At 46.9% G+C, this 16,832-nt stretch overlaps 1 protein-coding gene across 1 annotated transcript in view; it reads right to left on the minus strand.

The window, feature by feature from the left end:
• The window catches only part of C5PHXorf65 (chromosome 5p CXorf65 homolog), a 310,330-nt gene that overhangs the window by 211,348 nt on the left and 82,150 nt on the right, over positions 1 to 16,832 (minus strand). The window contains exon 4 of the mRNA XM_069612252.1: positions 14,357 to 14,425. Within this exon, the coding sequence (XP_069468353.1) occupies positions 14,357 to 14,425 (69 nt within the window). The remainder of the gene's footprint in view (positions 1 to 14,356; positions 14,426 to 16,832) is intronic.

Consider the following 16,832-nt stretch of genomic DNA (forward strand, 5'->3'; position numbering starts at 1 on the left):
AGCCCTGGTTCTCTCTAGGTTGGATAACTGCAACAGCCTCTTTCTAAATCTACCTGCTTCTACTCTCCGCCCTTTACAACTCATCCAGAACAGGACTGCGAGACTTGTCCTTGACCTCAAGCCCTTGGATCGTATCTCTCCAGTCCTGAAATCTCTTCATTGGCTTCCAGTGGCTGCAAGGATTAAATTCAAGAACCTTTGCATTGTCCACAAGGCTTTCTGGGGTCTGGGTCCAAAATACCTTCAACTCTCCCTCTGTAAATACCTTCCCTCTCGAGCTCCTCGCTCCTCCACCTCCCCCGGGGTCAGTCGTTTCTCAAAGAAACACAATGGGGGTGGAACTGGGTCTTTGGCTGGGGCCTCCCTCTGGAACAGCCTCCCTGCCACTCTGAAACTTGAGGAGAACCATCTCCAGTTTTGGATGCACCTCAAGACCTTCCTCTTTGCTTCTGCCTTCTCTCCTCCTCTTCCTTGCCATTCTGTTTTGCTTTGGCATTGTGCACCTGGTCACGCCCCTGATTTCAGGCCCAGGTACTTGCCCACCCTGCCACACACCTGCACTGACTCCTGGCAACCCTTGCACTTGGGGCTGTATCTGTAACCCTACATTCCTCCCTTTTTTTCTGGACTTATCAGACACCCCCTGTCTGTGCCTTAAACCTAGCACTTGCCACCTGCTGGCTGCACTACCACTAAGTTCTTTTTTTTATTCCTTTGCTCAGCACTTTCCATTTCTCCCCCTTGCACTTTCCCCGTTCCCTTCTCCCCTGCACTTGCACATTCTCAATGTCACTGGGCCTAGTAAGATCGTCTTACAATCTCTTTCAACACCACACCTTTTCTTATGCCAGGAATGGTACTCACGAATCTTCGTTTTTTATCGGAAGATCTGTAGAGGAGAGAGGCGTCCCCCCGGGAGTCCAGAGACCGTGAGTAGTACTCTGTGCACCCAGGGGGCCACCCCCTGGAAAACCCTTTTGGGGAAGAAAACCCAGAATCCGACAAGTTCCGACTGTGTAGAATGGTAGTCCACAGAATCAATGAAGAAAGTAGACAGTAGTAAGCTTGCTGTTCAGTTAGGAGACTGGAAGCGGAATACGAGTAATCCAAGGTAAGTTGCTGAGGAGGCACTAAATAATGCCAGGAGAAGTGAACTGACACCCGGGAGACGAGACTCCAGAGGTAGAAGAGGAGAAAGGTTCAAAGTGACAGAAGGAGGAGAGGAGCCGTGGGTAAGTGAGGCCGACAGCGGAAGGAGGAAAGGAGCAGAGAGAGGCTTGCAAGACAGAAGCCGAGCGGAGGATAGAAGCTGCGAGCACAGTAGTGGCAGATGCCGGAGCGGAGGAAAGGGGCCGAGAGAGGCTAGGGGCGGCAGACGCTGAGCAGAGAAAAAAGAGCTACGAGCAGCTAGCACGGCAAGCCGTGCGGAGAAAAGAAGCCGCGAGCGGCCAGGGTTGGCAGACGCCGAGCGGAGGAAAAGAGCCGCGAGCAGCTAGCACGGCAAAAGCCGAGCGGAGAAAAGAGCCGCGAGCGGCCAGAGGCGGCAGACGCCGAGCTAAGGTAAGGGAAAGGAAATTCGAGCGAAAGGACTGCAGGAGAGCACAGAACCAAGGTTCAGGGGTCCAAGGACAGGGAGCAATGCATACAAGGGAATGAGTAGCAACGCAGAGAGTCATAGTGATTCAGAGTATAAGCAGGAGTGATCACGCTGATTCTCTGAGTGCGTGAACTAGACCTGCACTGTTAGAAAGTGGAAACGTGATCCAACAGGCGGCATCTTGAATTCCACTGAGTGCGCTGAGGATGGTGAATCTTCCAGTGTTTCCAAAGACTTCTAGGGGTTTTCCTAACAGTATGCCCCCCCCCCGTGGGGTGGAAGGTCCGGGTTTCCACGGGTGAGACCTGTGGAATCGGCGCACCAATGTAGGTGCATGAACTGCAGAGGCTGGTTCCCAATAACTGTCAGAAGGTCCATAACCTTTCCAATCGAGGAGATATTGTAGAATTCCTTGATGGTATCTAGAGTCCGCTATGGCCGATACTTCATATTCTTGTCCTTCAGAGGAGTCAATAGGCAAGGGTTTGTTTCTATTTTGCCTTTGGAACCTGTCTGAAACATTGGCCTTTAACTGAGAGACGTGGAAGACATTATGTATTCGAGACCATGAAGGAGGTAACTGAAGGCGATATGCAACCTTCCCTATTGCTCCGGAAACCGTAAATGGACCAAACATTTTGGGGGACAGTTTAGTAGGTATCAGTCTTTTTGGGAGGTATCTAGAGGACAACCATACCAAATCCCCTTGATGGTAAGTGGGTTCTTGGGATCTTCTCTTGTCAGCTTGTTTCTTAGTCTTTTCTTGTGTTTCCTTGAGAGCTGTACGGGCCAGGCATGTCCAGACTGAATGTTGGCCACCAATTCTTCGGCTGCAGTAGAGTTGGTAATTCTGGGAGGAGTGGTAGGGATTATTACAGGATGATATCCGTAGGTACAGTAGAAGGGAGACATTTTGGTAGCAGAGTGTTGAGAGTTGTTGTATGCGATTTCCGCATAGGGAAGTAAGTCGTCCCAGTTGTCTTGGGTAGCCGAGATGAAGCATCTAAGGTACTGTTCTAAAGACTGGTTCAGCCTCTCTGTCTGACCGTTAGATTGTGGATGATATCCAGAGGTCAGATCTCCTTGTATTCCTAAGGATTGGCATACATTCTTCCAGAATGTCGATATATATTGTGGTCCCTATCGGAAATGATGTTTTTGGGGAGTCCATGCAATCGGAAAATATTGTCCGTAAGAAACAGGAGGCCATCTGAGCTGCTGTTGGGAGTTTTACCATGGGAATAAAGTGTGCCATTTTGGTCATTGAATCCACAGTCACCATTATAGTGGTATTATTGTTCGAAGGTGGTAGGTCTACAATAAAATCTGTAGAAATCCTTTCCCAAGGTTTGTCGGGTAGAGCGGGTTGGACCAGTTTTCCTACCGGGAGCCTCCTTGGTGTCTTTTCTTGCAGACAGATGACACCTGAAGAAACGTAGTCTTTAACGTCTGCAGATAAGGTGGGCCACCAAAAATGACGGCCGATCAGTTCTTGAGTGTTGGCTATTCCTCTGTGACCTGCTACCTTGTGATCGTGGCACATGTGCAGTACTTATTGTCTTAGGGTTTCTGTAGGCACAAACAGACTAGTGCGATGGTAATATAGACCTTGTTCTTCCTGAAGCTGGTAGTCTTGGATATCACTATCCTTTATGTTTTTCCCTTGATTGCGGACATCTTGGAGAAATGACGAAACTACAAAAACAAAAGTAGTTTGCGGAAATATCTTCTCCTTTACTGTACCGTCTTCTGTTTGTAGACTACGAGACAAGGCATCAGTCATTTGGTTACAGGTGCCTGGAATGTGGGTGATCTGAAAGTCAAAAGAGGAAAAGAAATAGGCCCATCGGGCTTGGCGGCTGTTTTGGCACTCGAAATTCTGAAGGACTTTAAGGTTCCTGTGGTCGGTTCTGATGGTTACGGGATGTCTTGCTCCTACCAGAAGATGTCTCCATTCTTGGCATGCCTTCTTAATGGCGAGCAATTCCTTTTCCAGAACCGTGTAGTTTTGCTCCGAGGAAGTCAAGGTTTTCGACATATATGCAATGGGGTGCTTCTTGCCGCTAAGAGAAGTCTGTTTCAACACCGCTCCTATAGCCGAATGAGAAGGATCAGTCTCTAGAAGGAATGGTTTGGTTTGGTCTGGCAATCTAAGGATGGGAGCGGATGAAAAGGCAGACTTAAGTTCGTCGAAAGCTTGTTGTGTTTCCGTAGACCACACGTATTTCCTTCCTTTCTGTAGAAGTGTAGTCAATGGCTTGATGACTTTGAAGAAGTTGGGTATACATTTCCTGTAGAAATTCGCGAAGCCAACAAACCTTTGGATTTCTTTGACTCCTTGGGGAGCCTTCCAATGCAAAATGGCCTGTACCTTGTGGGGGTCCATGGAAGCCCCTTCTTTGGAAAGAATAAAGCCCAAATAAGGAATCTTTTCTTGATGAAAAGAGCATTTCTCTAATTTGGCGAAAAGGTGATTGTCTTGTAGGCGATGTAGCACCTCTGAAACATGAGAAATGTGTTCCTGCAGATTGGTAGAAAAGATCAATATATCGTCAAGATATACGATCAGTGAATGAAGTAATAAATCCGAAAACAAGTGGTTAACGAATCTTTGGAAAACTGATGGAGCATTGGCCAGGCCGAAAGGCATAACGTGATATTCGTAATGCCCAAAAGGGGTGCGGAATGCCATCTTCCATTTGTCTCCGCTTTTGATCCGAATTAAATGATAAGCGCCCCTCAGATCCAGTTTTGTGAAAATGGAGGCACCCCTTACCGCTTCTAAAATATCTTGAATCAGAAGCAAGGGATAACGATCCTTGTAGGTGACCCTATTTAATCCCCTATAATCGATGCATGGTCTCAGTTCCTTGCAGTCTTTTTTCGGTATGAAAAACAAGGACGCTCCAGCGGGACTTTTTGATTCAGTGATAAGTCTGTTGCGTAGGTTTGTCTGCAGATATTCTTTCAGGGCTTCTTTTTCGGGATTAGAAAGGGTGTACATCCTTCCAAAAGGGATCTGAGCGTCCGGCAGGAGATCTATACTGCAATCTTCTCTCCTGTGAGGAGGCAGTTCCTTGAATTCCTTGTTAGAGAATACTTTACGGTACTTGTGGTAGCATTCAGGTAACAATTTCAGATTTAGCACCACTGCATTAGAGTTCTGAGAGATTACAGGTGCATTGGAGGTGTGTATACCTGTTGCACTGTTATGTAGACATGTGGAGATACAGTATTCCGATCCCAGAAACTTCGTTCCAGCCTTCCAATTGATATAGGGATTGTGTTTAGCCAACCAAGGTATTCCCAGGATTACCGGGTAGTGAGCTACCTTAATGAGATCAAAGATCACCTCCTCTTCATGGGAAGATATCCTCATTGTGAGGACAGAAGTATTAGCTCTTATGGGTCCAGAGGATAATGATTCTCCGTCTACTCCTTCGACTGGGACAGGTAATTCTTTAGCCATATGAGGTATCTTGTTCTTGTAAGCCCAATCGGTATCCATAAAAAGACCCGCTGCCCCGCAATCCACAAAAGCTGGAACGTTTTCGAGGGAAACGTCATTGAATCGGAGAGTTACCGGTAGAACCACCATTTGAGGTGAATTAGCCACTCCGTTGAGGGAACTCGGAGTTCCGGACCCGTTCATGGTTCCCTTTATGAACGGGTGGAGGCGTTTCCCGAACGGCGGGGAGGGACTAGATTACAGTCCTTCAAAACATGCTTGTCCGAACCACAGTACATACAGAGACCCAGAGAGCGTCTTCTGTTTCCCTCTTCTGAGGTAAGAAGACCTCGGGTGGTTCCTATTTGCATAGGTTCTTCCTCATGGGTTCGTGCGGTTTTGGCAAATTCGCTTCTTACGGCTGGAGGAGGTCCTTTGGCTTTTCCCTTCTTCCTTTCTAAGTTCCTTTCTAGGATTCGATAATCCATCTGTAAAACGAGTGTAATCATCTCTGCAAGGTTATGCGGGCGAGGTACCCGAGACAGTTCGTCCTTCAAGTCTTCGTTTACGTTTCTCCTAAAGATAGTAATGAGGGCGTCATCTGCCCAGGCCGTTTCATGTGCCAGTTGCTTGAACTGTGTGATGTACGCCAGAATTTCCATTGTTCCTTGTTTCAGGTCTAAGAGGTTTTCTTGTGCAGTGACCACTAATTATCTGCGTCCAAACATGGCCTGTAGGCTATTGGAGAAGCCGGCTAGAGAGTCTAAGAGTTGATTATTAGTGGTCACCAGGGGTGTAGCCCAAGCCAGTGCACTCCCTGATAGGTTGGATATCATGAAGCTAACCTTGGATCGGTTGTTAGGAAAAACGGCCGGTTTCAATGTAAATTGTACCGTACAAGAGTCAATGAATTCTTTTAGCTTTTTGGGATTGCCGTCATATTTCCCCATAGGGAGGGGTCCTGGAGGCAGTTCAATTCTTGAATGTACTACTTGGCAAAGCATGGTGTTTACGTTGCGCAGGGTTTGCATTTCGGTATTGAGATTTTGTACAGCTGCTACGAGTTACTGTATCTGTTGCTCCATGGTTTCTTTAGGCGTTGCTAACTCTTACAATCTCTTTCAACACCACACCTTTTCTTATGCCAGGAATGGTACTCACGAATCTTCGGTTTTCATCGGAAGATCTGTAGAGGAGAGAGGCGTCCCCCCGGGAGTCCAGAGACCGTGAGTAGTACTCTGTGCACCCAGGGGGCCACCCCCTGGGAAACCCTCGTGGGGAACAAAACCCAGAATCAGACAGGTTCCGACTGTGTAGAATGGTAGTCCACAGGATCAATGAAGAAAGTAGACAGTAGTAAGCTTGCTGTTCAGTTAGGAGACTGGATGCGGAATACGAGTAATCCAAGGTAAGTTGCTGAGGAGGCACTAAACAATGCCAGGAGAAGTGAACTGACACCCGGGAGACGAGACTCCAGAGGTAGAAGAGGAGAAAGGTTCAAAGTGACAGAAGGAGGAGAGGAGCCGTGGGTAAGTGAGGCCGACGGCGGAAGGAGGAAAGGAGCAGAGAGAGGCTTGCAAGACAGAAGCCGAGCGGAGGATAGAAGCTGCGAGCACAGTAGTGGCAGACGCCGGAGCGGAGGAAAAAGAGCTACGAGCAGCTAGCACGGCAAGCCGTGTGGAGAAAAGAAGCCGCGAGCGGCCAGGGTTGGCAGACGCCGAGCGGAGGAAAAGAGCAGCGAGCAGCTAGCACGGCAAAAGCCGAGCGGCGAAAAGAGCCGCGAGCGGCCAGAGGCGGCAGACGCCGAGCTGTGGGAAGGGAAAGGAAATTCGAGCGAAAGGACTGCAGGAGAGCACAGAACCAAGGTTCAGGGGTCCAAGGACAGGGAGAAATGCATACAAGGGAACGAGTAGCAACGCAGAGAGTCATAGTGATTCAGAGTATAAGTAGGAGTGATCACGCTGATTCTCTGAGTGCGTGAACTAGACCTGCACTGTTAGAAAGTGGAAACCTGATCCAACAGGCGCCATCTTGAATTCCACTGAGTGCGCCGAGGATGGTGAATCTTCCAGTGTTTCCAAAGACTTCTAGGGGTTTTCCTAACAGATCTTTGTTTTTGTTCTCCGTTGTTCCCCTCTCTTGCACTTGTGTATGAGCGCGATACAAATAAAATAGCAATATCAATTTCTGGTGGCCTACAGTAAGACAGGATGTCAAGACCTACGTCTCCACATTCCTGTTGTGTGTGCAAGGAAAGTACAGGACAGCAAAGCCTGTGGGTTTATTGGAATGGGGCCCAACTCCCAAGCGACCTTGGAACCACCTCCCCATCGACTTTGTGGTTGACCTGCCACCTTCTCAGGGGTGTACCGCTATTATGGTGACCATAGACTCCTTTAGTAAAATGACTCATTTCACCCCCTTACCAGGTTTGCCTTCTGTTCGGAGATGGCTAAAGTTTTCTTTTGGGCCATATTCTGATTGCATGGGCTCCCTTTGACCATAGTGTCGGATCGCGGTTCTCTGTACACCTCTCTTTTTTGGAAGATGCTATGTAACCTTCTGGGAACTGAACGGGCCATGTCATCAGGGTATCACCCAAACCAATGGTCAAACTGCGAGACTCAACCATACCATGGAGCAGTATCTTTGCTGTTTTACCAGTTCTACACAAGACAACTGGGTGGAACTCTTACCAACAGCTGAATATTCATACAACAGCACGATCCATACAGCCACCAAGATGAGCCCTTTCTTTTGTTCCTATGAACTTCATCGCAGATCTCTGCCAGGAGAAACGTTCCCTTGCTCTCGCTTGCCAGCAGTTTATGCCCCCTTAGAAGAAATATCTGGAGTACACAAGTTGCCGTATGAATAACTGGAAAAGAGCAAGTAGAGGAATACGATACAATCTGATAAACATAGAAGCGATGTTCCAGGCTGGGAGGTTGGAACACAGGTATGGCTCTCTACCAAGTGTCTGCCTTGTTGGGCCGACCTTCCACGCTATCTCCCAGATACATAGGTCCATTTCAGATTACTGGCAAGATCAATCCCGTAGCCTTCAGAATGGACCTACCCGAACCGCTTCGCAGGATACATCCAGTATTTCACTCCTCTTTACTATGGACATATGTTCCAGGCGTATATCAAAGAAAGAGGGCCCCAGAGGGTGACCAGCCTTCTGTGGAAACAGAAGAGTATAAAGACTCCAAAATGAGTGACTCTAGATACCATAAGGGTTCCCTAGAGTATCTGGTGCAATGGAAGGGCTTCCCTACCTCTGAGAATTCATGGGAACCTTGCTCGCATATCAATGCCCCCTTATTACTTGGATGCATCCATCGTCTACACCCTGGAAAACCTGGTAAGTCCAGGTATAGGCGGGGGCATGTGTGGGGATTCCACCATTAACGTGCCATTAGGTTTTTCTTCCGACCTAGAGCTCTGTTCTAGTCTTTTCCAAGATGGCGATTCCCTTTCTGAATTTCAGTTCCCTTTGATTGCACCGCTGTGCGTTACAACCCTCTTCCTACCTTTGGGGTAAGACGCTTGTTTTCATTTCCTGTCCTGTATCCCTGCCCTGCTTGTTCGCTCTCTGCTTCCCTCTCCTCTGTTTGCTACCGCAGAGCGCTCTGTTCCTGTTCTCGCTCTTCCTGCGTCCCTCAGTGCAGTTCTATTGCCCTTTTTCTTCTCTCCTGGGCTTTTGGACCGCTGCTACTTGTATTCTACATTTGTCTGGATATTGCTCCTTGGATTTTTGGACATTCTTTATTCTTCACTACTACTGCTGGACCCTGGCATTTTTTGTGCCGACTTGGGTTTTTTCCCTAATTTTGACTTGTCCTGGGGATGGGGGGAGGGGTAGTTCACTCATTCCGACCTTTTACAGACAGGCAGACTGGCTTCTTATAGGAATCGGCCATTTCTCTATGAGGTTCGCTGTTCCGACCGCAAGAATAAGACCACAAGCGAAGAGGAGGAATTTAATAGTGAAAGTGAGACAGGCCTCCTGTGTATCTTCCCGGTGGTTCCAGCGACTTCATCTCAGTTCCTGAAGCCGTGAAATCCGCCAACACGAACCCTGCTCGCTTGCTGTGTGTTTCCTTGCACACACCAGCACCTCCAATGCTTCTTACTGGATGCGGGGAGTGTCCTCTTTGCCCCAGGCTCCTTAGCAGCTCTTGCTGCTCGCTTTGGGTTATGGAGGCTCCCTGACTTGTGGGAATTACACAGCCCACTCGTATTAGGTCCTACAAGTCCTCTGGGATAACGGCCGGCGTCCTGGCTCCTTCTCCGGCCCCACCATGGCTGCCTCCTCACAAGGGTCTCCTGCTGTTTTGCCACACACAGGTCTCCCTGCTGCTGCTCTCTTCCATGCTGGGCTGGTGGCCCTTTATAGATCTGCAGCCCCTTGACAGGCTGCAGGTGTGGATTTTTGATTAGTCCTGCCTCACTATAATTAAAACGGAAATTCCTGACCCTCACAGCTCTTAGCAGGCATCTTCCTCGTCCCACTACTAGAGTGGTGAAACAGTGTAATCTTCATCACTCTTAATTGTCTCTTCTTCGTCTTAGTACTGTCAAGTGTCACATGGGAAAAAATGAGGGGTGCTGGCTTATAATAACCCATAAAGGTTGCAGGAAGGTTCGGTTGGTTATCCATAAGAAAAGGGGTATACGATGTCATCTTACGTTTAACCCCTTTTGCCCTCTTTCTGCTACATCTGGACTGGTGGTATCTCCTATCCTTATCTTGGTTAGTGGGATAAGAATAACAATATATCATAACTGCCCTTTGAATAGAGGGTTCTTCCTGGAAGGGGAATGTGGAATACCGCGACTCGCCTGAGTACATCTCACTCCCAATCCCCAATAATCCTCCACTCTGGTGATCCTCCCTCGCTTCTCCACCCCCAGGGTCTGGATCCAAGAGCGATGACCTTTCCCTGGCCACCTGCGCAGAGCATCCCAGGGAAGTAGGAGTGAGAATACGCTCAGGTTTCTCACACTTCCCGTGAACGAATCCTCCCAGACTTTGGTGGTTCCAGTTGGACCTCCAGAAACAAGACCCCCTCCTCAAATTTCCCTCACCAGAGGGTAGGACCGAAGAACTGAGGAGGATTGACCAGGCAGTAAACATTCATCCTCTGAGCTTGTAAAAAGGTGCCAAAACTGCAGGCCGACGTGGGAGTCTGAAGAATTCCTTGCTGAGGGTCCTTTCTCGCGACTGCTGCTGCAACATCCCTTCCAGAGTCCCTCCTTTCGTCACCACGACCAAGGAACAGGAGAACGGGTCCACCGCTGCTGCATAGGCGAGAATCCAGCTGCATCTTCTTCAATACTCCTACAGTACAGTGGGGCTCAGGGTAGAACTTACGGTCCTCCCCTCTCGTGGAGGTATGTTAATAATTTTAATTATTTCATTACCTCTATTTGATACATTATTGGAATGATCATGAATGGGTCTTAGGGCCTCATTATGACCATGCCGGTCCGGTAACAGCAGTGCCGGTAGCCTACCGGCACTGTTGTTACCGGATCGGCATAGTCCGACTCTGCGGGCAGGCACCGTCCCGCCCGCCATGGTCAGACCTGGCAGGCGGAATGGCACCCGCCCGAGATTTTCACGGAAGAACCAGCACCATTATTAATGATGCCGGTGCTTCCGTGATGCCCATTCCCATTGAGTCCTATAGGACTCAATGGGAATGGGGATTAACAATTTACCGGCACCTGGCTTCCCGGAACACCGGGGTCATAATCCCCTGGTGTTTCCGGCAAGCCGGATGCGGGTAAATATTTCAAGTCCGGCTGCAACCTGCTGGTAGCACCGGCAGGGTTACCACCGGACTTGTAATAAGGCCCTCAGAGTTTACTTTAATTTCTCTCTCTAGGACTGACAAACAGGAGGTTCACTAGCAGTAGTTTCACTGTATTTTTGTACAGGTAAATCCTATTGTAATTTAATTTATTGTTCTCATTTGTACATTATCATAATTATAAAACATTAATACCTCGCGTATAACCAATTACTATTATGTTTTAATTATTTGACAGATACTTGAATTGATTGCTCCGGGGGAAGGGATTCATCCTGAAATGCGTAGAGATCTTCTTTCTCATATTATAGATTGTGTTGTTTAAAAAATGTTTAAACTGGTCACTCATTTGGATGTTACTACATTAAATGTAACTATTTTGTGAATGACATAAACGTTTGCATACATCCTGACTGATTTCTGAGTATAGTGGTGTGCTGGGCATGGGGGTGTCCCCCCGGCTAGGACACCAGCTGCCTTACTTAAAATGTACCCCAAGTCATTTTGTCGTTCCTGTGTTGCTGGAGTGCTGGATCCGGTGTTTGGGTGTTCACCCATACCATTTGCCTAGGCCTAATGCTTGTGTGCCTATATGGAGTACTTTCCAAGGCCCCTGAAAATATTTTGACCAACAAAAGCATTCTACTGACTGATAATCTGGGACTTTGCCTTCTCTGTTGCTGTGCCTGCTCTACATTGTCTCCACACTGACTCTGCAGAACTCACAACTAGTTAGGGATGGACTGCTCGAGCCCTGCGGCCATTCAAAAGTATTCTAAGCCTATGGAAGTACTGAACTTCTATTGCTGGTGCTAAATAAGCCTTTGTATTCCTACAACAGAACATTTTCTGAGTGACTATTGGTTTACTCGCCTGAGCTATTGTTGATGTTTTCTATTGTATTGATTACTTTAAATAGTAATTAACTACCTGAATATAACTTTGACTTGTGTATGGAAAATAAATGTAGATTTTACTATAACTACAAGTGTGTGAGAGTTTACTTGGGTCCATGTATTTACTAAGTTCATTGTACTTACCTACAGATCACATCCTCTTCCTAAAATAAGCCTGGCTTCTCTGCCTTTCTACCAAACCTTGGGTACTACAGACTTCTGGTAAGAGTTGGGGCCTGTATACCAAGGGATAGTTTTATGGAGTCTTACCTCCAAGTGACGGTTAGGAAAACTCCCCTAACAAGCCGCACTACGGGGCCCAGTGGGGCCAGGGGGTACATTAGCCTGTTGCCAGTATGTCAGAAGAAAAGGCAGGGATATCAGGCACACTGCAACTATAGTCTGCATTTGGGGTTCTTGGTGTATACAGTGGAAGGCAATGGGTGGATATCCAAGTCTTCAGGTCGCAGAGACAGTCATGAACTTGGCTGATGGTTCCAAGCTCTGACATGAAGGACTCATTGCACCCACCTACTAGGTGCAGCACCTGTTACTTGCCCATCAGCCACACATCCAGGAAATTCCAAACTCTGCAGCTAGAGGACCTGAACCACTTCTAAATCATGGTGCTCCTTGGGAACCCTAGGAGTGAAATGCTGTATCATTTTAGCGATGGTAGTGATTTATAAACTGGAAATGGATTGATTTGATGTTGGACTTTACAAAACAACAATGAAACAAATGTACAACAAATAGTCAACTCCACCCCCACCCGCAGTCGTTCGTAAGTCCCAAGCATATCACTGCACTCTTTTATTCTTTTATGCGTTAATTTTTTTTTTTTGTTCATAATATACTTTTAGCCGTACCCTTAGACAGTACATAAATCCAATTACAAAATCCATAAAAGTTTAACCGTGGTTAGACTAACACCATACATATATTTACAGCGAAATATAAAATACAGTTTCAAAGTCGTTAAATAAAAACATTTTAGTTTAGACAATTTAAAATGTCAATGATTTTTTGATAGAATATGACCATAAAGAAGGTTAAATTTATGCCGTCACCTTGCATAAATTTACACCATATCAGTGATCTATTGCTAGGGTCGAAGAGATTATTAAAGGTTTTAAGAAGATGGTATAAATTCAAAGTTAAACCATCGCAACACAACGATTCCAACTCAGAGCATCCACATAAGCGACACATTCTTTCTGTTCCTCTAAACCCCAGTCTCGCACCTTTTATCTCTGGTGCTTCACAATAATAACACTTCAACATTAGGTAGCATCTAAAGATCTGTGGTTTGGGATATGCCATGATGGAATGAGGCAGCGAAGTGCGTTCCATCCGATATTGGCAATACCGTCCACTATGACGCTTTGTGGCCAACTCAACAAGATGACACTCCTGGCTGTATACCGCCAATTTCTTTTTCAGCCAGTCTTTGAACTGGTAGTGTTGGTTAAGTAGGGAAGCACACTCATAACCTGCAGACCTCTTGTTATATGAAAAGATGATTTAACTCTAGTTGCCATAGTAATACAATGACTAATCCTCAAGTATGCTTGCATATATCTTACAATAATAGTATTGTTGACCATGGAAGCACATTACTATCTATCTTCTGCATATGCTCAATCACAATGCCTTTCAGTTCAAACTCTAAGGATATAAATTCTACTGGTACATTCTGGGGCATCCTTAACAATTTACGAAGAATCAGGGCTTCAAACATTTTAAATGCAGCAAAGTAGTTTTGACCCCAGATCTCAATTCCATACAATAGCACCGGGCCAATTTATTCTGCATACAACATCAGGATAACATGTGCAGAGACACCAACATTTTTGCCAATAAACACACTAATTGCGTACAGAGATTTCATACATTTCTCTTTAGTTGCTATCCAATGCTTACCCCATTTTAGTTTATCGTCTGTGAGCACGCCCAAATATTTGTATTCTTTGACCTGCTTAAGTCTGATATTTTCGAAAGGACCACACAATTTGTTTGAGGGATCCTTTTACCGAAAAGACCATTGTCTTACATTTGGCAATATTTACTTTCATGCCATTTGTTTTGGTGTAATCTGCCAACGCATTTAACATATTCTGCAATCCTCTGGGACAGGAGTCTGCAACCTGTGGCTCTCCAGATGTTTTGGACTACAACTCCACTGATCTTGAAGCATTGATTTTGCTGGGTGGGGCTGATGCGAGTTGTAGTCCAGAACATCTGGAGAGCCAAAGGTTGCAGAACCCTGCTCTAGGAGTATGATCTATTAACAACAGCCAACAGATGCCGACCCAACTTTCACTGGACACGTAGCCAAATTCAAAAAGTGCAAATGCATGTCTGCCAAATATGGGTCAAACAGGGTCGCCGCAACAATGCAGCCGTTTCGCTCCACGACGTGTTGGGATGGGTGACTTATACGCTGGGAATGGCTTGTTTGTGATTTTGGACTTTACAAAACAACAATGAAATAAATGTAAAAGAAATACTCAACCCCACCGCCACCCCCAGCCCTTCTTAAGTCCCAAGCACATGACTGCACTCTTGTATGAGTTAATGAAAGGTGCTATACCGAGGAGTTGCTGAGACGGGGTAGTCAGCATTGGCTGGATTAAGCGGAAGGACTTCTCCTGGCCTGGTCCTACAAAACACAAAGTCAAAAAAATAGATATTAAACAATGCACTTCCTTAATCAGAGGCAGCAAGTTACACGGTGATGTGTTAATAACGGGGCGCTTTTATAGCACAAAAAGAGTGTAAGAATTCCATCGTCTGTAAGCCTCCCTTCAACCTTTTTATCTTTTTATTGTTTTCTGTTTTACCTCAAAAAAGGCCTCTTGGCAGAGAGACCCCCAAAGCTAGGACCTGTCAGGGGGCTTGGCCAGCAATGAGCAAAGAAGTACTTGCCTCACTGGTCTTATGTGGGAGGGATGTTTAAAAGCAAGGGTCACTGGGCAGACTCTTAATAAATAAATGGCAGCCGAGCTGCCCAACCAAAGCCTCCCCTTCCCCCCAGGGCCCCAGGGTTCGAGAGGGAGGCTTAGAACCTTCCACGTGAGAGCAGGTATGAGGTTATGAAACGGTAAAGCGCTTAAAGCTTCAAGTAATGGCCTGACCTGACCATACGACTTTACCACCAGAGGTGTTGATAGGCTACACAACATCCTAATCCCCCTGGAACAGAACCAGCCCTGATTCAGCAGCTATTCCTGGGCTATTGCTAGAAAGGGACCAGCTTTTCCAGCCACTAGGAATTCTCATAGGAAAAGTTATTGGAATTATCGATGGATCCTTCTCCATGAGCTTTACAAGGAAATTGGGAATGTTGATCTACACATCTAGAAGTCATGTTGTAGTGTGGTGTCCTCCCTCTCTGCCCCCATAACTCTTCTGGGAGGGAGCCTGGCATAGCATGGAGGGCAGCATTTTCTCTGTAGAGTGTCCCTTGCAGACTCACAGCCGTTTAAGTCCATTCCTTATCCTATTGCTTGCAATGTTTTTAATAGGCCTATGCGGGGGAACAGACTCGCCCTCCTCCCCACTTTTCCGACCTGGAATTTCCTGACTGCAGATTCCTGACTTTTCCCTACGTGGATGGTGAACCCCATACCCCCCATTTCTTTGCAACCCCTGCTCACTACCCCCACATCCCATACGTTAATGGGTAATAAGGATATGTAGAGGGCACGGCACGACCACCAGTGGTATCGTGCCTCAGATTCTTCTGAAGGCGAAGAGGGGCGGGCAAGGGAGAAGAGGTGCATTTTCAGAGAACGACGGACGGTCAAGTGGTTGTCAATGTTATGGAGACATTAGGCAGGGTTGGAAATTGAGGGGAGCTGGGAGCAATTTAGCTCCTCCCTGTAGCCAAGAAGAACCTGAACCCAGCAGCTACCAGGAGCTACTTTGGCTCCTCGGGCCAACTGATGCCAAACAAACATACCTAGGTAACTTTAGCTCTGTGCATTTGGGGCAGTGTATGAATAGGCATTAAGATACATCTGTGTGACATAAAAAGCGTAAGGGGTTATAAATAATGGACAAAATGTTCTTATGTGGAAATTAGGTTTGCGGAACGCCCCCTGTACTCGGACCTTGTTGCCCAGTGGTAACTCCTGGTCACTGGTTAATGCTGGATACCAAGGAGCTGCTCCTAGCTCCTGGTCACTGGTTAATGCTGGATACCCAGGAGCTGATATTAGCTCCTGCTTATGCAATCTTAACTTCGATCCCTGCATTAAGTAAGTTTGTTCCTGGGGCAGAAAGCACATGGATGGCTCTACCGCCTTTATGTTGAAAGTGGTTGTTATAATGTAGTTTCTTCCTGCCTTGTCTGCCTTGCATGAATGTGATGTCACAAGATTTCTGAGAGTGGAATGTGGTGTGAGTGCTGCCTGCTGAGTATTCTATGGATTGCAGCTGGAGAGAGGCTGGCTGTGCGAGAGGGTGTGCCGGAGGTATAATGTACTTTCTTCAACCCTTGTGTGCTTTGCATGAATGTGATGTCGTGCGAGTTCTGAGGGTGGAATGTGGTGTGAGTGCTACCTGCTGGATGTTCCATGGGTGACAGTGGGGAGAGGCTGGCTGTGAGAGAGAGTGTGCTAGAGGTATAATGTACTTTCTTCAACCCTTGTCTGCTTTGCATGAATGTGATGTGCGAGTTTGGAGAGTGGAATGTGGTGTGAGTGCTAACTGCTGGATGTTCCATGGGTGACAGTGAGGAGAGGCTGGCTGTGAGAGAGGGTGTGCTAGAGGTATAATGTCCTTTCTTCCTCCCTTGTCTGCTTTGCATGAATTTGATGTTGTAAGAGTTCTGAGAGGGGAATGTGGTGTGAATGCTAACTGCTGAGAATTCTATGGATGCCAGTTGGAGAGAGATTGGCTGTGAGAGAGGATGTGCCGAGGTATTATGAACTTTTTTCCTCCCTTGTCTGGCTTGCATGAATGTGATGTTATGAGAGTTCTGAGAGTGGAATGTGGTGTGAGTGCTTTCTGCTTCTGAACATTCCTTGGGTGACAGTAGGAGAGAGGCTGGCTGGGAGAGAGGG

The sequence above is a fragment of the Ambystoma mexicanum genome, chromosome 5p (genome assembly GCF_040938575.1).
Source record: "Ambystoma mexicanum isolate Mex_15411 chromosome 5p, UKY_AmexF1_1, whole genome shotgun sequence".
NCBI classification, from domain to species: Eukaryota; Metazoa; Chordata; class Amphibia; order Caudata; family Ambystomatidae; genus Ambystoma; species Ambystoma mexicanum.